This window comes from Musa acuminata, chromosome BXJ1-11, assembly GCF_036884655.1.
Source record: "Musa acuminata AAA Group cultivar baxijiao chromosome BXJ1-11, Cavendish_Baxijiao_AAA, whole genome shotgun sequence".
In the NCBI taxonomy this organism is placed as follows: Eukaryota; Viridiplantae; Streptophyta; class Magnoliopsida; order Zingiberales; family Musaceae; genus Musa; species Musa acuminata.
In genome coordinates, this window is record NC_088337.1 from 26,628,456 (window position 1) to 26,653,049 (window position 24,594).

A 24,594-nucleotide genomic window follows, 5' to 3' on the forward strand; every position below is an offset into this window, starting at 1 on the left:
TTGATGTGAAAAGTGTAAGCATTGTCATACAGTAGAAGTTAAATTATTTATAGGGTAAATTGTGGCCTCAGGCAATTTAACTCTTTCATTGATCTCTTACCTTTAACCTGATTGCTTTCTTCCCTGTCTACTTATCTATTTAATCAGATCAATAATCTTTGCTCAACATAGTTTTAAGCAAGGTATGTAATATCGTACTGCACCGGTGTTTCGAGGTTGGTTCGGTACGGCATGATACCGATGTACTGAATGGTACATCAGTGCGTATCAAACGGTACACGCTGGTGTATCAAATTATTTTATAAATTTTTTCATACTTAGCATTGTTACAGTATAGCACTATAGTATTGTAGCTGTAGTAGTAGCAGTACTATAGTAGTACCGAATGGTTCGTGTATTGGTATATCATCGGATCACTTTTAAGTAAAAAAAAAAAACCTTATATTTCTCCGGACCTAAAGACAAATATGTCTCACAGTCGGATAACATCGATGAGTGAAATGCAAATAAAAGAGAAGACAATAATAATTCATATTAAAAAAAATCTTTCCAAAAAAGTTTTTGTAAAAAAAAAATTGCATCATATTTCCAAATCAAACCTATGGACTTATTCTTTTGTCGTTTTCTCATCTTTTCCAATACATCTTTTTGATGCATAAAAGAAGGGGGGCGAATGTTAAAACATTCATAGAGGAGGTGGCTAACCCTAACCCTAAATCCACTCTAGCTAGGGATTAACGTAAATTACTAAAATATCCATATTTAATATACTTATTCTGGTCAGATTCAAGTTATTAGATTCAAGTTAAACTACCGTATCGTATACTAGATTTTGTCTCAAACTGTGTCGGATGTCAGAGATTCTCCTCTCCGAATGTAACTGAGATTTTGTCTCTACTTTGTTGGATGTTAGACCTTCTCCGCTCCGTATGTAACTGTCCATCAGAATAAGCTTCATCCAAAAGCCATCACTGTCTTCCAACTCTCCCTCCTCTCTTTCTCCATGGATACATACATATTATACTAACTGCAGCGTCTCCTCGCACTGAGCCGTCGTTCCGTGCCGGAAGATCCAAAGCGGAGGACATGGTGAGTCACCAGCTTCTATTCCCTGCATCACACGCCGAAACATCTCCTCACTTTACTCTCTTACCTCATGCAGCAGCTTCTCCCTGCCCTGCTGCTCCTCATCCTAACTCATCTCCCGGTGGCCATCAAAGACCTCGTTGCATTCGATGTAAAAGACTATGGAGCTGCGGGTGATGGCATCACGGACGACACACAGGTAGCTTCCTCGTCGCATTTTGCTTCGCTGTTCTCTGCAACCCGCCATGGTTTTCTATGATAACTGCAGAGGTGCAACAGCAGAGAGAGGAGTTTCTGCAACGATGCTTGTGATCACTGAACGTTACCAGCGTCACCGCTGCACAGATTCCTACAGCGTCGTGCCAAACTAGTGATCACAAGCCAACTCTGTAGCGTTTACACGCGCCGTCTCCCACCGATGTCCATTTGCCTGTTCTGTTTCGCTTATGGGGAAGGCAAATGCCAATCTCTGTTTCTTGCTCACGTCAGACCTCCGCAGGAAGAAGAAGAGGTCCTTTAGTGAGTCATTTATTTCTCTGTTTGGTTGCTTTGTAGGCATTTGCAGATGCGTGGGAAGCTACATGCAGGAAGGCTACAGGTCTTCCCATCATGTTCATCCCTGGGAAGAATAAGTTCTTAGTGAGCCCCATCATATTTAAGGGGCCATGCAAGGCCTCCAATGTCCTGGTTCAGGTTTGTATCGGGGATCTCAATTCCATTCATAAGCTTTCTCTCTCTCTCTCTCTCTCTCTCTCTCTCTCTCTAAACTCCATATATCAATAAACTCAAAGTTCACAGAGTGACAATAAACTTAATTATTGTTTGAAGATTATTGGTTGACATATTACATTACGATCATACACACACTAGACATTAATAGGCAAATTCAAAGTCTAGACCTCTTCACTGTAGACACAACATCTGAACTTCTCGGTTGTTTGAATAATGTTCACTAGCACAGGTTGAAGGAACACTTGTGGCACCTGACAGCCCGAGCACGTGGAACTTCACCGACGCCTCCCTCTGGATTCAGTTCAAGTCCGTCGATGGGCTGAGACTCACCAGTTCTGGCTTTGGTCTGTTTGACGGCCGAGGATCCAACTGGTGGAGGCAATCTTGCAAACTCGATCCCAGAAAGGTTCAGTTTTGATTAAGATGAACTGTATGATGCCAACAACTTGCATTGTTTTCTGAACTCTCTGTCGTCTTTGAATCCTTGATGCAGGGATGCACTTCTTTGGCGCCAACTGTGAGTATTTTCCCTAGCAAGACATGGTTACTGATCAGTTAGATCTTATGATATCAACTTACATCCTCAAAACTTACATGAAACCTCAAACAATTTAGCAAACCTTCAGGGATCTCTAGATCACAAAAGATTGTATTTACTTGAGGCAAGAAGAAAGATTGATGATAGTACAGTTACTGAAGTTGTTTTGTGTTCATTCAGGCAGTAAAATTTGTGCAGTGCAATGACCTTGCAGTGAGCAGTCTGCGGTTCATAAACAGCCCACAGACACATATTTTGATAATAGACAGTAACAGGGTTTACGTCACTAACCTTAACATCACAGCTCCTGGGACGAGTCCCAATACTGATGGCATCCACATCCATGCTTCCCGACATGTTTATATCCAAGACACCATCATAGGAACAGGTCAGATGCCCTTCTTGTGTCTCAACTTACTGTTCTACTTCTCAAGTAAAATTGTCTTGATATGGAAATTATTCCTTGTGTAACAGGTGATGACTGCATTTCAATCGGGGATCGTACTAGTGACATAGTTGTAACACGAATAACATGTGGTCCGGGACATGGAATAAGGTGAAAAGCTAACAACCAAACATGTTGATTTTACATGATTTTGAATGTTTCCTGCTTGGAAGCATCACTAGCTGAAATCTGGATTTCAGCTTATCTCTGCAAAAGGAGAGAGAAAACAGAGTTCAGAAAGATATTTCAAGTAAGAAAGAGGACATCTTATATGAGACAAGCAACAATTTCAGCAAAAGAATCTAACCAACAGATGGAGTATGCTCCATGGCCCATATATATAGACAATTCAGTCACCTAAAATGAAGTCATATCTGTATTTTTACATTGGTATTATTTCATAGCCCTTCCATGAGCTCATTGATATAAATATACATATACATATACATATACATATACATATACATATACATATACATATATATATACATATACATATACATATATATATATATACATACATACATACATATATATATACATACATACATATATATATGTTTTTCTTGAGGAAAGATAGCTCATCATATCGATGACATACCAAAGGTGTTATCATGGAATAACATATGCTTCTGTCAACTCTTTATAGGTGTCCTGATAAGTAGGAAACTTAATGTATCGGTTGATGGCCCTAAAACCTAGGTGATCGTTGTGTAAAGAATATGTTCAATAAACACCATCCAACAATACCATGAAGTAATATTGTCCTGATTATTGGAAATTATAATAATAATCTAGAAGTCAAGAATACCCTCAAAAAAAAAAAAAGAGAAAAAGAAGGAACAGCGAAGGAAGTAAATTTTTCATTCCTAAATATTGGTTTCATTGTCATTCATATCTATGTTTCTGGCCAAAATATGGACATAACTAACAATTTACTAATAGAATGTGATCTACTTATGTGATCCAAGCTGAAACCAGAACTCATGATTTTGTATATGTCACTGTCTCCAATTCACTTCATTGACATGCATGATTATGTATATTAGGTTGTCCGGTCTCAGCTCAGCTGACCTTTGCCTTGTAATTATTACTTTTACTTTAAAAGCTATGAACAATTTCTTCAGTGTAGGAAGCTTAGGCAGGGGAGGCTCAAATGTTTCAGTCGAAAGGATTCAAGTATCTTATGTGAACTTTTTTAACACAACCAATGGTGCTAGGATCAAAACTTGGCAGGTAAATTTCAATATCCTAAATCCTAGCTTGTTTCACATCTCCTAATTATTTCTTTCTTCTTATAAGTTTTCATATCCAAACTTAATCTAGAGTTATGTACTTTGACAATTTGCATCTTGTTCTTTGCATACTGTACACATAATCAAAACTTAGTTGATGGAGTTACTTTGTTTATGTGTTTATTTTCTATTAAATGCAGTTGACTAGGCTTCATGAAAAATTTCTAATAAGAGCTAATATTATACATATAACAACCTTATTGGCATACATCAATCTCAATTATATATTTGTTTTGCAGAAAATCTTATTTGAAGAGACTAAAAATTGATGAAATGCTGATAACCTTAGTTATCCGTTAGTCTTTTATAAATTTAGAAGCTGTTGAACGAATGTATTTCAAAAAAGTATACTCAGAGCAATGCAAATGAACACCACTTTAATCACCTACTATCACACACAGCTTCTAACCAGTCTTATTGACTACAATACTTCTTCTGATAGTACTTTCCTACTGAATAATTACTGACACTTAACTTTTAATTGTTGATTTACTGAAAATTGTTCACAGGGAGCCACAGGTTATGCAAAATCAATGTCATTCGAGAAAATCAAATTCAACAATGTACAAAATCCTATCATAATTGATCAAAACTATGGTGCTAAAGCCAACAATTATACCATTCAGGTATGCAACTATTATAACCAAAATTATCATCATCACGGATGTGATATTTTTTATATATATCATCACCATCATGATAGCTACACGGTTCTGCCCTTGTTTTCTGTCTCTTCCCACAATTTTGATGGAAATCTTTTCCCACATGTTCATTAGAAGGTTTCAGAGCATGTGATGAACCTGAAGATTAGATAGTAAACACGTAAACAAGGTTATAAAATAGTTGACCAGCCACCAAAATACATCAAATTGCATCAAAATTTATTGACTTGACCACACCTTTTTAATTATTCATTTATTGTACACCACACTTTTTTACTGTCAATACATAGATGTTGAGAAAGTCAAATAAGAAACATTTCCTATTTTGATCTTCAATGGATAGTTAGTAAAGATAGTCAAATCAGTAACTTGCAGAGTATCAGGGCTCATGAATTGTCTTAAGCCTAAATAGTATTTAGAGGGTTAAGAAGCAGATGACAGCATATACATTCCCTTATGTGTGTTCAGTTAGGAGTGTCCTATATGACCATGAAGTATGTAGGGGATCAAATGCTTTACCTCTCTTTCTACTAGATGGGACAATGCTGGTCAATTACATATCCTTGATGTCTTTGATTTCTGTTCTTTGTTATCTTTTTCTAGTGTCATATATAAGTTGATGGTACAGAAAGTTTATCAAGTCTATTTCAATTAAAGCATGCAAAAATAGCTTTTCTTTTCTGAAACAAAAAAAAAAACCTTTTGTAACTGACTGCTAATTCTCTTTCTCTGATTCCATGAAGCAAAATGCAGTGCAGATTAGCAATGTGAGATATGCCTACTGTGCTGGAACTGCAAAGACAGATATTGCTATCAACTTAAACTGCAGCCAGACTGTCCCTTGCACTGACATCCAATTCGACAATGTTAACATACCAGTGACATCTCGGGGAGATACCACAAGGGCTTACTGCAACAATGCCCATGTTACCACATCTGGATACATCAATCCCCCAGTTATGCCCTGTTTTCCCCTGAAGCAATCAGTTGATAATATCATCTCTTAGCATTCAAAGACAGTGTATTAACATCAAACTTGTACTTTTCACAACTTTATCTAGAGATGAAATTGAAGCCAAAGTTATGCAAGTCTTAAACCTCTCAATTATAGTTCTAATTTTGCGTCATTTATAAGCGAAATGAAATCATATAAGTCTCATCTTCAAATACAAGATAAAAATACAGATTAGATTGGAAAGGAATTCATGAATACCAACCAGGCAAGACAGTGAATCATTCTGAAGACAACTGCTGTTCCATAGGAAGAATGTGGATTCCTCATCCATTACCAGACTAATGCTCTTGCAATCGCAAGTAAATTCTATATGACGCAGCATGAGATGATGAATGGCAGTCTGTGACCCTTGTAAGAACCTTGGACGATCAAAATGTGATTATTCTCTGCTACTGTTTCAGACTACATGCTCAATCAGTGGAGTATGAGATGATAACAAATGATTGCATCTCATCAAATCATTGAGTCTTCAGGCTTTCAATTTGATCAACTGGCCCAAGTAGTTGTTGTACTGTGATCAATTGACAATAGAATGATTAATGCATGAAGCCAAACCTTCTTCAGATGAGTTTTCACTCTTCCTCCTCCTCCTCCTCTCTCTCTCTCTCTCTCTCAATGGCACCGGTTGTGCTCTCCAAGAGCCTCGCTAGTATGTAAGCCCCTAGAACAAGCAGCCGACTTGTGATCACACCTCATCACCACACTTCTCCACCATGCCCTTCTCCTACTCCCACATCCATTCCTTGAACCCAATGCAACGCTGCTGCCGGAGGCAGCAAGGCCTACACTTCCTGCTGCCACTCGTCCGCCGCCGCTGGGTTGTGGGGCGGGGCGTCATTGCCGCGCTGCCGGAGCCCGGGGTGGCAGCGCGCGTGCCAAACAAGGCCTTCAATGACGAGAAGCGCCTTTCGCACTCGGTCAGCGGTTAGGTGGTGGTGGCCGGGGGCGGCGGAAGTGGATGATAAGGGCTCGGGCAGCGGCGGAACGACCGAGGAGGGCGCGAGAGGGCTTGTAAGGTGCCAGCCGTTCTTGGCCAACTCTTGTACCCGGCAGTGAGAGGTCAAGATGTTGGGTCCCACCCATGGTTATCTCTTTCATAGGGAGGCGGGATTCTCGGGTCACTAAAGATACAACCCTTTTATGAGACCAATCCTCTTCTCGATGACGTGGGCCGATCCAAGGCCGCTAGTTCGGAGCCAGCAGTGCGGAAACGTGTCGTCCACCATAAGCTGACTGCCACGTCGAGTGAGGCAAAGGAGATACCCACGAAAGAAACCCAAACCATAACCCACGAAACGTGGCAAAACCTAACAAAAAGCTTGAGCTATAGGTCTATGATCTGGATCATCCTGATTTCATGTGGGAATCATCTGTAAGGTGTATTAATACTGATACGTTACCGCCACATACCGCCCTCGCTCTGTTCCCCCCCTCCTCCCATGAAAGCCCTCTCCTCCCCCTTGGAAAGCGACAAAGATCCCCGAGGAGTTCTCCTTCTCCGCAGCGATCTTGTCGCCGCCTGGTTCTTTCGGTTATCTTGGTTCCCGTTGGCGGTGGACGGAACCGCACGGTCCTTCGATCTCAAGATCGTGAGGAGAAACTAATCTTGGCGGCTCCGGAGGCCGCCTCTTATTGGATCAGGTATCCGATCGGGAAGCGGGTGGAGGATTGCTTCGCTGCCGTGTTCGAGATTCCGAATCTTTCCAATGGCCGGAGGACCGGTGACCCGACCCAGGAAGAGCACGCTCGGCCCGAGATTCCTTGCCCCGGTAAGCTCGATTCACTTCTTGCAGCAGATGAATTGTACTCATACTTGTGGCACAAATCTTGAAGGTTTTCCGAGGGTTTTAGTCCCTTAAAGACGTGTTTGAAGAAACATAGCTAATAACTCTCAGAATTTGAGACAAGAACCTTAGTATCGCCCAGTATAGATTGGTGTTCATTGCTTGGTTCGGTCAATGTTGTGAGCTTAGGAATGGTAAGCTTGGTTTCAGACAAGATCGGGTGAAATCACCCAGACTTAATTCCTTGGTCTTAAGCATGCACATTCCTGAAGCTATAAATTTCATGTATATAGAACTATGGACCTCAGTAGGAAGATGAAACATTTGCTGAAGGCAAATTTCCTGTTTGGTATGTATAAGTTTCATGCACATTCCCGTAACATTCCTTTTTCACTTGAAGAAAAGGAAATTCAAAGGAAATATCAGCAATTACTTTGTCTAAGATAAGAGCATCTTATTCTACAAATTTTGTCATGAAGAATTACAACTCCACATTACCACCAGAGTATAACTATATAAGGAACTTGAAAAAGGAAAAAGAAAATCGAGGCCTAAACTAACCTTTTCACATAATATTTTGACCACCTTATATCCCATATGAGTTGTTAGATATGAACCAGTGTTCCTATGCTGATTTATGAAGAAATACAACATGCTGGATTTTGGTTGTTTCTATGTATACTCGTATAGAGAACTACCACAATATAGTTTTTTTTTTTGCTTCTGCTGTGACTTCTAATACTCTGTGTTTGTCAAAATTGTGAGACAATCATTTTAACTAATGCCCTTGTAACGACTTGAACTCATTTCTTTCTGTTCTTAATTTCAAGATTGGTCTAGAACTTGGGAGAAAAACACTGGAATTTGGTACTGTACTCATCACACTTGCAAAAATTCATCAAGTCACAATTTCTTGGTCTGTTGATACTGAAACCTGCTGCACTTGAAAGACCAATATGCAGAGGCCACATTAACTGTACATATTGTGGCACTCCATTAATCCTAATAGCAGAACACTGTTTAGATTCATATTCTGCATGGAAACTTTCAAATATCTCATGCTTTGGCTCCTTGGATAATTAATAAGTCCACATTATATAAGGATGAATAGCAACTATGGAATGTATTGATCGAGTTTCCTCCATGTATCAGGTGTGCCTTCTTGTACATGTTCACAGAAGGATTAAGACTTGGACTGGTAATCCATCATGGTTGAAAAGTTTATTCTCTCCTGAAGTCCATTTATTCATGTCTTTCATATTCAAAATCTTACAAAATGAACTGATCAGGATCATTTGGGTGTTCTTTTACGTGGATAGAATATTAGCACCGTCAAGCTTCAGCGGAGCCAACCTCTATGAACTGTGACTAAAAAAACCTATGCCAAGTGATCAAGTCCTAGTGGAGGGTTATCTAAATTATAATTGCCCCAGCCCTAACTAGAAGCTAGGAGTGATACAATGCTGTAATCCCCATAAGAAACCTTGTGAGAATTACACGGTCTAAACCTGAACAAATGATATGTTTCATGTATATATCCTTTAAGTCATGCTCAATCATATGTACATGAAATATGTCACCTGTTCATGTTTAGGCCTTGTGGATTGCGGTGTTGTACCACTCCTAGCTTCTAGCTAGGGCTCGTGCGTTACGATTGATGGTACCAGAATTGCTAGGTTTGTGGAACACTTTCTACGAAGTATGCCAGTACCAATTTATGTATCATCAGGTGAGTTGAATCTAAGACAAAGAAGTAGAACTCTTGAAAAAATTATGAGAGAGGAGGTTTAGTGTAGGACCATTCATTGAGCATTGTGCATTTGTGTGTTCGTGTGCATATGTTTATATATGAGTGTACATATACACACGTATAAAAGTGTATTGGTTTTCCTCCCTCCTAATTTTAGCATGATTGTGGTGACATATGAGACCATGCCCACAAGACATACTTGTCCATCCATCCACTGGTTGACGAGGTGTTGTAGGATGCAAGATGTCATTCTTTGGTTTTATGTAGTTTGGAATTGTCCAAATGAAACCTTTAAATGCATTAATTAGTTAACATTCCTAGTCTGACTAATTGTATTTGCCTCAAAGGGGAACGTCTAATCAGTAAAGAATTTGGCTTATTGTAAATCAGTTTTCATGCCCGTTTTCTTTTCCCCTATGATTTCCATTTTACCTCTATGGAAGAACAGATATTAAGATGTTTACTTATCCTCAGTTTGTGTTGGTGGTGAGTGCTGAGTGGTGATGGCAGCTGCATAGGTTGGTGTTCATTAGAAAGAGGCAATGGTAACAATAATGGTGGTTGTGATGCAGCTTTGAAGGTTGGTCAACCATGTCCATAAGTATTCTTTTTCTTGTTGTAGCTTTTCCAAATTTAATTCAGGATCATTCTCTGCAAGTAAAGAGGGCGGCAACCAATTTGCATTGTATCTTTGACTGCCAATTATTATTGTTTATATTCTTTCCATCACCATATTGACTACCATTTCTTCTTACTTGAGGGAAGCAGCACACAACAAGTGCATGGTAAATGCGCCAGAGGCGAAAGCTGGCGGTTAAAGACATAGATGTGATTCGATGACATGTTAGATTACGAAGGTGACCGATATCTTCTTGATGCTTTCCTGGGGAGACATGTCTTTGGGTCATCACCACCCCGACAAAAGAGGAGGAGGAGGAGAAGGGAGAACGCCATCACCGATTCGTGTGTGTTCTTCACCCAACTATTAGTGGTACATAAGCAGGCTTTTCCTAATGCAGAACACTCGACATCTTCGTTCCTACGCTTCAGATATCAATCGACCTCGCAGCCGTTCACAGCCTTCGGACGGATCGGGCGACAACAGCAGAGCAGTCGGCGGTGGCGGTAACGCCGGCCTCGTGACGCGGCTTCTTCATCTCCCTCGTCGACAAGTCCGCCGGCACCGACCTCGTCGCCCTCTCCGTCCTCTTCGGGTTCCGCCCGTTCTCGAGGTCCACCGCGACGCCGGGTTCCTCGGCCAGCGTGGTCTCCTCCTTCCTCCTCCTCTGCAGCCTCTCGTTCCTCCGCGCCGAGTAGAGCTCGTAGAACCGTCCTCGTTCGAACACGGCGGGCGCGGTTGCCGCATCAGGGACGCCGTCACCGCCCCCGGCTCCCAGGACCAGCTTCGCCAACAAGTCCGACGAGATGCAGACCGGGGACTCGGTCCAGGGATGCGGTTTCTTAGGGTCCTCCGCTGGAGGAGTAGATGGAGAAAGAACCGAATTAACGCTCCGTGTTAGGACCGGGCGGCTCGGTTTGGTGGCACCCGGCGGGGCCCGGCCCGACTGGCTTCGGCGGGGGCGAAGGCGGCGTGGGGGCACCGCGAGCGACGGCCGACTTCGATGCATCGGGAATTCCAGATGCTGCCGCTCCTGCTGTACCAGGTTCATGTCACACCTCATATCTCTCTCTCTCTCTCTCTCCCTCTCCCTCTCCCTCTCCCTCTGAGCGGCTGGGTGGAGGAGAGGACGATGGCGGAGGATTTATGTGACGCCGGACTGCTTCTTGTGTCATTTAGTTATAATACCTAATCTTTTTAGGGGTCAAAAATAGGGAGTCAGTTACGGGGCCAATCTCGAAGACTTTGTAACGTACTCGTCCTTATCGGATAAGAAGCGACTGCCAACGATAAGCTTATCGGCGGATAAGCAAGAGTCTTTGACCTGTCGTTATAACCTATGCGATACTGATATCACCCATGCAGACAAGCACCTCCACATTATTCGTTTGGTTAATTACATATTCTTCCCTATAATTAGTTATTTTTAATATTTCAATATTTTTCAATATTTTAATATTTTAATATTTTTATTTTTTAAAAAATTATATTAGTATCTTTATAATTATGAAAGTAAAATATATAGATCAATTAACTTTAATAACGTTAATTTTTTTGATAAAAATATGAAAATAAAGAGTAAAAAAAAATTTTAGCGTTTAGTGGCAGACGATGTCGGTGGTGGCTGATGATGACGTCGTTGGCATTGGCACTGATGCAATTACTTGACCGTCTTCGATGATGATAAGATCTACTCTCATCGCAACGTCACCTACCTCCACAACGAGCACGTTATTGACCTCATCGTTGTTCGTCTCGCGTCGCTCTACATCGATGCAAATGGTGGTGGTCGTCACGATGTTTATGGCGAAGATGGTGGTCGCTTTATCGTTGATCCGACGGATAGATCGTAGCCTCGACCCCTCCCCCTTTGTAGTTGCGTTGGCATCTACGTAGATGCTGAGCGATCCTTGCACTAGACATTGTGCTTAAAAATAGAGGGCCTAACCACCAGCCTCCTCTACCTCCACCAGAGCAATCTGTCGGTCATGCACACTAACCTCAAACTCTCCAACATCCTGCTTGGCTTACACTTCAAGTCCTACCTCGCCGATTATGCTCTCATCCCGCCCTTCCTCCTCTGGTCTCACCTCACGATCTCATTACCCCCTCTTCTTTTGCTGCATCCTCCTACCTCGCCGACTATGCTCTCATCCTGTCCCTCCTTCTCTGGCCTCACCTCATGACCTCATTACCCCCTCCTCTTTTACCACCCTCCTCCCTCACCAATAAGACCCCCTTCCAAGACCTGGTGGGAGAGTGTGACGCCAACATCCCTCGATGGGGCCGCTCTACGTGAGAGGAGTGAAATGACTTCGATGAGGATCCCAGGTTGTCCATGAATGAGACATGTGTAGCGATCAAGGTGGAAAAACAATCGTTGATGCAGGAGGTGCTATGAATGATTAGGGTGGATTAGGTTGGACACGATGTAGAGCTTGCCGAGAGAGCATGGATCGCAGGGTGATGGTTGCTCGATCGACAAAGATACAAAAGGAGAAAGGTCCACCACCACCGATGCCATCAACGTCATCTATCATCATCGAACGATAAAATTATTTTTTTACCTTGTATTTTTATATTTTCATCGATAAAACTAATATCGTCAAGGTAAATAGATTTAATTGTTTCACTTTCATAACTATAGAAATATCAATACAACTTTTCGAGAAATTTAATCAATAGCTTTTCATTATTTGAAGCAAAAAATACTTCGAATTTCCTTCTTTTCTTTGATGTGATTCAGTTTCAAATATACAGGAAGGCAAATTCCAATCGGCCGAATCAGTCAAGGAGGTGCAGCAATGGAACTTAAGAAATATATACAATGGCATAACACACACAGAGAGAGAGAGAGAGAGAGAGAGAGAGAGAGAGAGAGAGAGAGAGAATAAGGCTGCTCCATCAATTTTAGAGATTGACGTGCCATTAGCTAGTCGTCTGCTGGTGTTGTTGCATGTCGACGGGCATAGATCTTGAAGGAGGACCACAAATGCTCAAGACCACCTAAAAATATGCACCACAGGCAATTAAAACCAAGCTTTTACGCCCCCCCCCACCCCAAAAAAGAAAAAATAAGAAAAACTCTGTTTAGACATCAAGAAAGGGTGCATTCCGTGGTCTTACCGGGAGAAACACCAGGCCATGCAAGAACCCAATCAGAACCAATGCCAAATACATTTGGAAGTAATAAACCTACAAGACACGATTGCAAATTGGGTGAGAACCGTATTTTTGTAAACATAACTCTGAAAGGACAAGCCAATGATTTTATCACAAACCACAAAAACTTCTGATTTTGAGAAACGGAGGACAACTACTCCGACTAGCTTCGTGAGGGTAATTCCACTGCAAGAGAAAGAAGAAAAAGGAACTGTTAAGATTTTTGATATGATGATCTCGCAAATGCTACGATAAGGACAAATGGCTCTGGATCGACTTTGTACCATAGAGATCACAATTTTCACGATCCACAGATTGTAATAAATGCATCAGTGTTTTTTTATCTCAAATAACCTCAGTGGACTTTCAGTAGAACTTCAGCAAAAGTAAACCAAAAAATGCTACAGCCGGAGGGGTAAATATAACAGGCCTACGATGATCGTCAGATACTGTCGGACTATTCTTAACATGTGGAACAATGTTAAAACACAATCTAATATCAAGCATACACTATCATGAACCAATGAATTTTGGAGTTACAACGTAAGTGCAAATTATCGATGTTCAGATTAATGGGGTAATGTAAGCAGTAGCTTCAAAAGTGACATGATATTTGATTCACTAGTATATATCTTTTATGGACGACGCCTACAAAAACAACAAGATAAAAGAACAAAGAACTCACCTAAATACAGAAGCACCCATGGTGGACACAGCCAACTTGGTTCGGGTCCCTCTATCACCACTGCTTACCTGTTGGCACCGGATCAGATTTATGTTGGAATTCAGAAGCAATTTAAATACCCAAATTAGAAAATACAACTACCGAAGAACAAAATAATTTTAAAAAAAATTTTACTTAACAATAAAGAAGATCTAATGAATTCTCCCCATTCTCCAAAGTCATCTGTTATCTATAACTTGATGGTGAAAGCAAGGTTTGAAGTCTTGGCTGTATGGGCAAATACCGACAAGCATTTACAGGTCCAACAAGCTCACTGTTCCAGGCTTACCCAGTGGTAATCTGATATACCTACTTGTACTAGAGAGTAAGACTACATCAAGTACATGTACCAATACCGACTCTTTTGTTCTATGTACAAGGATATGATAGTTATCTTATCCTTTTTCTTAACTCTTCCATCTCCTTAAATGCCTTCTTTCTCTCCACCTCCCCCTCTTTCTTTGGGTCTTCTCCTCTTCTTCTTTTCGTCTGCCATCTCCTTGATTAAGCCATCAATGAAATTGTTGCTAATGAAATTGTTAAAACCATCCATTCTCTATATGCTAATGAAAGCTGTTTTGGACACCAGTTGAAGATGTTAATATGCCTATATATTTTGGAGAAAGCCTCATCAAGAGGATTAAACATAGGACATCTTCAAGATGAAGAGGGGAAAGAGATGAAGGGGAACCAGTCACTAGACCGAGGCCTTCTCTCTCTCTCTCTGCATCTCCCTAAGAAAAAAACAAGTACATACATATTGATAAAAGAGAGAATAACGTAAAATAATGAAAACTTTTCCAATGTATATCAAAATGGAGATGAGAAATTTTTTCAACTCACCAGAATAGGATACATTTTGTTGGATAAAATGATCCTTAAAAAGAAAAACCATTTGATTGCAGATTTCAGTTGGTCACTAAGTAATTCAGGTTAGACCAAAAGAAACTTGATCTCGAAGGATGTGGTGCTCAAATCATTAGAGATTGAACCCTAGACAATGATGTGAAACCAAAAGAGAAGGTGCCCTATTTGTCAATAAAAAAGAAACTAAGGTCTTGGAAAATTGGCTTAAATTGTTACATAGAGACACTGTTGAAAGACACTACACTGAGTTCTAAAAATATGAAACAAACCTAAATTTGTTTGACAAGAAAACAAATAGCCAGAAAACAAGTTTTCCCAACATCATATCCATATGACTAACAAACATATTTGATACTCACCAAGAAAGCGTGTGTTATATGAACACAAAACTCGACAGCAATTCCTATCGACATCACAAGGTTTACAACAGAAATTGCATTCAACTGAATGTCCAAAACAGCCATGATTCCCTGCCATGATATTTGTGTTAGAAATGTGAAAATGTAAAGTGTTTTATAGATATCAGCATAACAAGAAATGAAAGAAAACAAATATAACATTAAGCCTTTCATAAAATCAGACTCAGCTGTGATTGCACTCTGCAACTCACATATGGACCATAAAAGAATAGAAAAACAAACATATTTATAAGATATATTCACAAGATCAATACTAAATTTTATTCAAATAACTTGCAAATGAGTCATACTTGTTAAACTTCCTAATGAAGTTTTCTAAACCATAGAGTATGCTTGCTTGTCAATATATGAAGTTTACCTTGGTTCATAGAATTCTGCACTATTTACACCTGAAAGTTATCAGTTGACTCTACGAGTCCATGATTATCATGATTTTTATTGGTTTAAACAACAAGGATCATATGCCAGACAATAAAGGGATCTTGAAATATGCTACATGGCAAAACAAACAGTCAGTTAAGTACCCTGATGTGATGAATACAGTAATTTTAATCATGATGTTGGCTATATATCGTAATACCATGTGATGCCAAAATTAGGGATCATGTTGAACCTGTAATGCTTTGAAGTTTGATTAACCAATGTTCACAAGGCTACTTGAAAACAATGCTTATATTACATCAGAAAGTCATCAAACAATTTTTAAAATAATTTGTAATAAAATTTAAACTTGACTAATGTTAAGCGGCTAATGCTGAACTTGGTAACAGGATACTGACAGAGCAGTGTATGATGAGCAGTAATTTCCCATGGCTAGTGTTTGAATTTCTTCAATTTGGAATTGTTGCAACACCAAAAATTTATCAAGGAAATTGCTTGGTGGGTGTACTAGTTACACATCATAGTAGTGAATCCGGTCCATATCGAAGGCACCACAAAATAGAGGAGAAGACATTGTTATCATTCTGTTTGCCATTTACTGCAAACAGAAAATAGGGAGAGGAAATGGGAGGATAGGGTAGCTCTTAATTCTTAAGGAAATAGAGATCCAATTATAGAGAAAGAAGATATCATGGGATCTAGAACAATTTTCAGATGCAGTAAATACACTTTTCAAATGATATTTTTTTTATTTATCTTTGCATTACCCTATATTTCATTTGCATGGTGATTAGAATAAGTACTAAGTTCACATTGGGATCCATTGATAACTTCAAAATTGTAAGAATATAAGTTTTGGGATTTTTGTGTGACATATATAATATTTGTCTACAATATGATGTGTCCGTATGAAATAATTTACAGATAGTGTAGATAATTTTAATGTATTAATCTTCATAATTTTCATTGTAAGTAGATAAGTTTTGGATTTTTGTGTGGCGTATCTAATATTTACCTACAAATTTGTGTCTATATGAAATGATTAACAGATAGCATAGAAAATTTTAATGTATTAATCTTCATAATTTTCATTAAAATATTTTAAAAAGCATATACGTTAGTTTTGCATGTTTTTATACATCAGACAATTTATGTCAATCCATTTCTATCAAATTTTCCAATTTGATCATATCAGAGCATATGAACTATGCTTCAAAGCCATTCATTAAAGATGAGTTCAATGCATTAGGTAGAAGATTTAATATGCACTCTATATAGGTCATTACACCTGGAGTGATATTAGAATTCTTGACTTGGCTCAAAGAAAATTTCTTGGGTAAGAGATTTCAGTTTCTAAAAATATGAAAATAAAACATTTCAAAGGTCATTCCTAGAAGACTAAATAAATCTACCATCAATGAGGGATCTGGAGAGGGTCTAAATATAAAGATCCTATCCTCCTATTTGAAACTAGTCTTCCATCTCATACAAGAGTCACCTTACCCTTGCACCAAAGCCCACCCTCTCTATGAGAGAATGACTAATTTTCCTAAATTAGTTCTCTCAAGCATTCACTTTGCTATTTGCCTGTTTATCTATTGCTTGTCAAAATTTCCTATTAGGCCATTGTTAGAATTAGGAAGCATATTTTAAAATCGCAAACAGAAGTGCAAAGGGAATAGTGTTTTGACAGCTGTTATATTGTCAACATGAATGATATGGAGCTTTTCACAAGGGGATATTATATTGTCATAAAAGAAATTCCTTAGTGGAATCAAGAGGTTCCATGGGCTGTGCAGAAAACAGTTACATTCCCACCAATTTATTGTTTTTATATATTTGGTTAAATGCCTAGTTTGGAGAAACTAACTAATGATCAGGATTGCTAGCTCAACTCTTTATAATTTTGATATTTAAATAGGAGAAGTATTATGATATGGTCTGCAAACTCATTTATCATTCAATTAACCTTTACTGGCCTCCTGACTCTTCCCCATGTAATGTTAAAGGACAAAAGTATACAATTTCATGAAGACAAATATAAGGGATTTTTGTTGTTTCTTTCTACTATAAATTTATAGGTTCACTAAGTCCTTGCAAGTTCATCTTAGGATTGTACATCACTATAGACTGGGTTATCAATAATCTGACACACATGCGGCAGTGAGCAAAACAAAGAGAGAAAAAAAGAAGCAACAGGCACATGAAGATTGGAAGTCTGACCATCACTTTCCTTGATCCCTCCTTTTTATCATCCATTAAATATATCTCGTCACCTATTCTCTTGGCTTCATTTCTCTAAACTCTGTATAATCCTTATCTCATCATCATAATGGAAAAGATTTGTAGGTACTTTCTATCTTTGCATCAAGTCAAATAACATAAAGCATTTCTGAACAAAAACGAACATTCATCTTTATCAAACTCTTAAACATATGTATGCTTCTTTATAAGTTGCTTAATTATTGCAAGAGAATCTAATTGAGGTATTTCAGAAGAAAAGGTGGTTGCTACATAGAACAACCATTGTTATATTGTCTACAAAAAGGCCTACCAAACAAACATACTTCATATTTAATTGTACTAATATCCTTGATCGTATTACATAATCTTTAAGTTTTTAAATTAGATAATATGTTGCTACAAATTTGCAAAACATATGCATAACAGATGATGAAGAACTAAAAACATATTCAAGTTTACAAGATAAAGAGTAAAACAGAATACTTGATAAACAAAACTGTAAAGAAAAAAAATCAAAATTTTAAGTATTTATGGCTGTTCTAGGGCCCACAGTGGGGGAATTTACTTGAAAACATACCACAATATTGCAATTTCTAATAGAAACATGTATCAACTAAGCATAATATAAATGGCCAGATGGGTAACAAAATAATTGGCAAGGAGATGGTTGTTGGGAATAAATTACCAGCATATCAATGACAATCATTGCCAATACCAATAAAATTATTGCTGATATCCATATGCTGCAAAGAAAAGTGAGGCTTTAAGATTTCACATGAAACCAGGTAACAACTAATCACAAAGTTTATTCCATACCTGCTAGTGAGAACCAGGCAAACAACAAAGACAGCACCTATTTATATAAAACAAAATCCATCAGCGCTTATAACTCAGTTGCTACCTTCCCCTATTATAGTGAATACAACACTTCCAAAACAAAATTTTCTATTTAAGGCCTTTCAACTGAAAAGATACTTAAAACTATGAGTAGTTGCTTTCATGTTTCAAGTAACTCATTAATTTTATGCTAAACTTTGAAGAATATTTCTCAAAATTGATGCCAAATAATAAACATCAGTCCTATGGAAGATGGTACAAAATCAGACAAGTATTTACAAAGCATGTCTAGAAGATGGAATGATGCAGATACATCTTTTGGCCAACATGGCACAATGCCTAAGTCCCGGATGACTTACAAGCAATACATGATGTGATTGCTAGCTGCAACCATCATTAATTTCCTATCTTTCCAACATGACTAAAGTTCCTGTGTAAGTTCAGATTATTACCATCCCTCTTCTAACTATCCTGCTCAACTGAGTCATTTGTCATCCAATTTTAAGCATTCCATATAACTAGTTTCTCCATTTTACAGCAACACCATTTACAAATTTGCTGCATGGAGTCTTGTCCCTCCTTCAGGCATTGTGTCTTTGTAGGCCCTCAAAGTTGGTAGGAAGCCACCCAAGAAAGTTCAGTAAGGTTCTTTTTCCTTCATCCTCTTCTTGAGGAAAGGTAACATAGTTTTTTGTTTTCCTCCCACTTCTCTCTCCCCATTCAAAGAGAGGATTATCATGCCAATTGAGTGCACCATAACACAGAAAAACAACAAGCTGCTTCTCAAAAATTCAATTTTAGATCGTTTACAAGTTTGGCAATGATATCAGAGATGATCGGGCCTATTCTTGTTATTGACTAGGGTTCCTGCAGTCCACGTCCTCCTAGTTAACGCAAGAAGTTTTCAGGGTGCTTATTAAGGTTGACTGCAGGCCAATTTCATTGTTTCTATGAACCAAAACTTATTCTGGCAAGGGTGCAAGGCTTACAAAAGAAGATGCAAAGAATTCTGTGCAGTGTGTATTAAGTTTCACAGTTTGGATCATAAAGAATTCCGGCATGCAACGACTATTTTTAGGACAGGCTCAACTCATTACCAAATCATATTAAAGTGTAGTAGCTCATTGTGTGCTAACAATACTATGACCAAGGTTCACAATTTTGTGTATCAGTACAAAGCCTAAAAAGATAATGCCCAGTACAAAGACTATACAACCTATACTGAGCAGTACCCTGCCGGGTACAACTACCGGTTTACCTGTCAGATACATACTGCTCGTACCAAACCATACCAGGTGGTATTGCAAATTTTGACTAGCACATAATATGCATCTTTATAATCCACATCTGACAAGGAGATCACGAAGTGTGATGTTGGCAGGTTAGATTTAACTAAAAATAGACTGTACGTAATGCTAGTGCCCTACATCCAAACATTTAAGTGCCTTCAGCATGCTAGCTGCTAATTGAAGGTTGAAATGGTATGTGGGTTAGAAAAAAAAAGGAAAGAAAAAGATCGACCATGACCATGATGTGCTAGTGTAACCTATAAAGAAAAAATGGAAAGGAGCGAAGGAATAGCCTGGCCCTAAACATGTTCCTCGGATGATTGTTGCTCTCTCTTTTGAGTTTTGTTGAGGTTAGAAATAAAATAAGACATCACTTGGATTTACTGTATTAATAATGGAAATGTCACCTGACAAAAAAAATAAAGAGAATTAAGAAAAGTAATAATCTAACTCTATACTCCATAGTGTAATGAACAGATGCTCGAGAGCTCGCATAGGCAGCCAGGCGAGGCTTGAGTGCTTCAACATGGACCAAGCAAGACTCCTAAGCTTGGGTGCTGCCTAGGCGAGTGCTTGGGCATGGGCATCATACAACTAATCAACCTTGTTAGGATTATCATATCGTTACTGAGTCAAGTTCATGCCACTTGAGTCAGGTTCGTGCCACTTGGTCTGGTTTGATCAAGTCCAAATTAAAACTGTAAACCTCCCCCGCTCCCCCCAACCCCTTCTTGGCAGCAAAACCATGACCGACAAATGACGATTCTGCTTGTTGTCAACGAAGGGTCGTCAACTCTCCTCCCTTTCAACGATTGACACTTAACCCCCCCATCCTCACTTCTCCCTTCCCCCCTCGTCACTGATAGTACATCACCTGTATCCTCTTTCTTCCCTCTCTCTGGCTCAAGCAATCCCCAACCCCTCCCTTATCTCTTCCCCAGCCTTCACTCTTCCCACTCCTCTCTACCTTTGGGGCTCTAGCAATACATTCACCCTTCCCATCTTCTTCCTTATCTAGCAACACACTCCCCTCCCCTTCTCCATTCTCTCTCTTCGTATAGTGATTGCATTTAACCAAAGTGAGCAGTAATATCATTTAGCAATAGGTACCAGTGTGTTTAATCTGTGATGTGTTAGATGTTAAACTTCATGTGTATGTGTCCAAATTTCACACATCCAAAAGAAAAAGGCAAGCGTAGGTGATATAAATTTGGTGGCCCGCTACTGGTAATTTGAGATCTGCTTACAAGTCCCACTTTATAGATGTTACCAACTAGTATGTTTCTTGGTTTTGTTACAATTGAAAACAGATAATTTTGTCCATACATTACAAACTGGGATTTTCTTGGTTAAGCAAGGGCTCAATATAGTTTTGGGGCCCATAATGGACTTATTGAAGCAATAATGTGGATCACACTCCTTTGACGATGCAAGGCTAAAAAAAGGAATATGTCAGAACTTATGTAAAGCACATGTCTGATCCCACATGAGATTTCGCATTAAATATTGCAGATGCTTGAATGATAAAGGAAAAATAGCACTATGATAACCCACTAGGATGAGGTCCTACATCATTAATAAACTACGATTGCTTTATTACAAGAGAATCTACATAACCATGATATAGCAAAAGATAATGAGAAAACTTACCAAGGCCAATTGAGATGTTGATCAAAGCAGTCCTCCATATATCTAAATATTGCTCAAAAAATATGTAAAACACTGCATACGGAAAGATTTCCATCTGCATTTAAATCATTCATTAATGCTTATGCAAAAAGAAAAATTCTTACATCAAAATTTCTGCAGTTCCCAATATAAGAGAACAAATGAAAGCTAAAAGAAAATTATGAATGTATAACATGGTTTTACATTCCAAAATCCATAAAAACACTATAACACATGAGACCATACACCTAAAAGATTAAGCTTATAGACATACAAGAAAAATTTAGAAAACCATATGACATCTATAAAATCTGCAATTAAACAAGTTAACAAGAAAACATAATGAACAGGTGAAGTACTGAACTAATCACTATAATTGCTAGCTATGTACTTTTGCAAGACCTTCACATTTGCTTTACTGATGATACCAGGGTTTCAAATACCGATTAAACCAGTATATGTAATAGCCGATTTTTATCAGTCTGACCAAGTACTCGTATTGGACCACCATGTAGGTGGGTACTGATTGATATTTGATTTTTGTACTATTTCTAACTTGATGCTGGGTCGTACAGGTCGGTATACCACCAGCAAATAGGAATGGTACTAATCTAATGGGTTGCCGAAGTATCAGACTAAGATTTAAAACCATTGCTAATACTATAATCTGCTATGTCCATCGAACTACCTCGTATGATCACAGATAGGCTATCCCCTTGCGAACCCATGATAGCTGGGAATAGCTGGGAATAAGCTACACTTTGGTGCTCCATACATTTGCAGCCACTATATAGCAGCAACAAGTTGTTGTTCCAAGCCCTGAACTATCTCATTCTAACATCTACTTCAATCCTGTTAACTGATCCAAATCAGTGATTGAAAAAGGCGCTCGGGCGAGGCGAGGCGAGGCCCGAGTGCCTCGCTAATCTCCCAGGCGGCGCGCTTCAAACAGGCGCCGTCTGGGCGCTCGCCCGAGCCCAGGCGCTGGGCGCTTCGGGCGAGCGCCTGGGTAAACTAAGGCGACTGAACCAGGATTTTAGGTCTGGTTCGGTCCTAGTTCGGTTGGTTAGTTGGTTCAATCGAACTAACTAAACCGATATAACCCTTACCCAACCCTAACCCTTACCCAACTCTAACCCGCTGCCGCTGCCACTCCCGATCCCGATCTCGATCTCGCTGCTTGCCGCTGTCGCTGCTGGCAAACGCTGCTGTTGTCGTCGCTCGTGCCTCCCGCTGCTCGTCGCTCTTGTCGCCGCTCGCCGCTGTCGCTACTCGCAAACGCTGCCTCTGTCGCCGCTCGCGCCTCCCGCTGCCGCTGTCGCTGCTCGCAAACGCTGCCTCTGTCGCCGCTCGCGCCTCCCGCTCCCTTTCCCGCTGCCGCTGCTACTGCTGCTGTCGTTGCTCGCCGCTCGCCGCTGCCGCTGTCGCCACTCGTCGCTGCTTCCTCGTTTCTCAATCAGCAGGCTCAGTATACAGTATACTGTTAATATTAAGTTTATTTGAAATGATTAATTTTCAATACTGTTAATAGATTTTCTTAATTTAATAGCATATTTTTATTTAAAATTTTAAATAATTATATTATATATTTTTATATTTTAGCGCCTCGCTTCGCTTGGGCGAGCGCTTGGGCGAGCGCCTAGCGCCTCGGGCGTTTTTGGACCTTGGCGCCTTTTGGCGTCTAGCGCTTTTTAAATCACTGATCCAAATAACCTTGAAAATGACATCTTAGCTGTGCTACAATTTGACTTATTATCTTGTGAAAAGAATGCTTATAGCATAGCACATTGCTCTCAACAAAGTTCAGTGGCCAGAAAAGATTCATAGAGCCAACACCAAATAATTGGGACTCCATGGCTTGTTTTAGAACTTTAAAAGAGAACTCCTGAGTGTGCTTCCTGAATGGTCCTAAAAATGGGCTAATTATTTGACCAATTCCCTCTTGTACTAAAACAAAATAGGATTTTTGGTGTTCTTTAAATTTGTCATGTCTGCCACTTGAACAGGTCAAAAGACCATGTGGTGTTAGACCATAGATAGCAACACATTTTATGCTCTGCACTGTTGTTTTGATCATCACATGCCCACACAGGCTGAACTGTATAGTGCTAGAAAGGTATTGAAAAATTCCATTCTGATTGTGGCCAAGGTACCAATGTATGGCACAACCAATTTTGAAACGTGTCAATCAAGAAAAAGTTTTGTAGAAAAAAAATGTCATTCATCTCAACACCATGAAACTCTCTAGTGGCATTTAGAGGAAGATCCCCATGGGTAAATGTTGACATGTAGAGAAAATAAATTAATTCAGCAGTTCGAGTTCAAGTGGTCTTGAGACTGATATGGCACAAAAATTCATCATGCCAGAAAAATATTCACACAAAATGACAATCATTATAACAGTGTAATCAGAATTATACCAGGTATCTCAGAAATTAATGCATCATACCTTCAGTGAATCAGACATCTTAGAACTGAAATCCCGTGCAGCTTTCATTGAGTTCACATAGTCACTCTGAAGTGAGAAACAACAAAAAATTGAAGTTCCAAGAGATAACAATTAGTGATGCTAAAATAGTTTTGACCCATGGCCTTACTTGTTTATTAAGTGGCGTATGATAAGTACGAAAAGCCGATGCTTCAATTATACCACTTTCATAGCCTGAAATACACATAATCATGAAATTTGCCTTAGCTAAAGTATTAAACACTTCGTCCAATGACAAAGAAGGTAGACAACATAGTACAGACCAGAGAGATCCACACTACTTGTGTAAGCTCCTTTACCACCCTTGGCACAATTAGAAGATGGCAAAGCATTGAGAAACCAAGGAAGCTTTTCCCTGAATTGCACTGTTGATGGTCGACCATCGTGCAAATCTAAATAGCGGAAGCACTGAAAGCACAAAATATTGTAAGTTTTAGAACATCCAATAACTGGATCAGACCATTTAGGATACAATGTTTCAGAAAATTAAGCTCCTGAAACAAAGAAATAATAATTTGATAAACTATTACTATAGTATCAATCAACATCAAGTTTTAAATTTTAATATTATAAATGATTGCTTTGAACT

The 24,594-nt window shown here is 39.2% G+C and overlaps 2 protein-coding genes and 3 long non-coding RNA genes across 10 annotated transcripts in view; 3 read left to right on the top strand and 2 right to left on the bottom strand.

The window, feature by feature from the left end:
* Positions 1–297: 297 nt before the first annotated feature.
* On the top strand, positions 298–2,928 carry LOC135597408 (uncharacterized). The gene is made up of 5 exons (XR_010481243.1): positions 298–1,089; positions 1,163–1,779; positions 2,048–2,224; positions 2,312–2,744; positions 2,831–2,928. It is a non-coding gene; the product is annotated as an uncharacterized LOC135597408 (long non-coding RNA).
* On the bottom strand, positions 1,872–6,810 carry LOC135597407 (uncharacterized). Of its 5 annotated transcripts, XM_065090323.1 has the most exons (6): positions 5,976–6,810; positions 5,635–5,732; positions 5,458–5,550; positions 4,716–4,896; positions 2,648–3,008; positions 1,872–2,348 (listed from the first exon to the last, which is right to left on the bottom strand). In XM_065090323.1, exons 1-4 carry the CDS (start codon positions 6,093–6,095, stop codon positions 4,869–4,871), a joined length of 339 nt encoding a protein of 112 aa, XP_064946395.1. In that variant the 5' UTR covers positions 6,096–6,810; the 3' UTR covers positions 1,872–2,348; positions 2,648–3,008; positions 4,716–4,868. The 5 variants fall into 5 exon arrangements, 4 of the variants coding, with proteins under 4 accessions (XP_064946395.1, XP_064946392.1, XP_064946394.1 ...); XM_065090320.1 differs by lacking the exon at positions 4,716–4,896; XM_065090322.1 differs by having other exon boundaries at positions 2,648–4,896.
* LOC135597409 (uncharacterized) lies at positions 3,901–5,643 on the top strand. Its single transcript, XR_010481244.1, has 3 exons — positions 3,901–4,037; positions 4,606–4,722; positions 5,502–5,643. It is a non-coding gene; the product is annotated as an uncharacterized LOC135597409 (long non-coding RNA).
* Positions 6,811–7,170: 360 nt separating the features above from the next.
* LOC135597410 (uncharacterized) lies at positions 7,171–10,036 on the top strand. The gene is made up of 2 exons (XR_010481245.1): positions 7,171–7,542; positions 9,782–10,036. It is a non-coding gene; the product is annotated as an uncharacterized LOC135597410 (long non-coding RNA).
* Positions 10,037–12,599: 2,563 nt separating this feature from the next.
* The window catches only part of LOC135597411 (uncharacterized), a 64,110-nt gene continuing 52,115 nt past the window's right edge, over positions 12,600–24,594 (bottom strand). For both annotated transcript variants that reach the window (XM_065090324.1, XM_065090325.1), the window contains exons 29-39: positions 24,269–24,413; positions 24,115–24,179; positions 23,967–24,032; positions 21,500–21,593; positions 18,540–18,576; positions 18,409–18,466; positions 15,039–15,149; positions 13,774–13,841; positions 13,208–13,274; positions 13,053–13,121; positions 12,600–12,932 (exon numbers count right to left, since the gene is read on the bottom strand). In XM_065090324.1, coding sequence (XP_064946396.1) covers positions 12,855–12,932; positions 13,053–13,121; positions 13,208–13,274; positions 13,774–13,841; positions 15,039–15,149; positions 18,409–18,466; positions 18,540–18,576; positions 21,500–21,593; positions 23,967–24,032; positions 24,115–24,179; positions 24,269–24,413 — 858 coding nt within the window. In that variant the 3' untranslated portion in view covers positions 12,600–12,854. The remainder of the gene's footprint in view (positions 12,933–13,052; positions 13,122–13,207; positions 13,275–13,773; positions 13,842–15,038; positions 15,150–18,408; positions 18,467–18,539; positions 18,577–21,499; positions 21,594–23,966; positions 24,033–24,114; positions 24,180–24,268; positions 24,414–24,594) is intronic.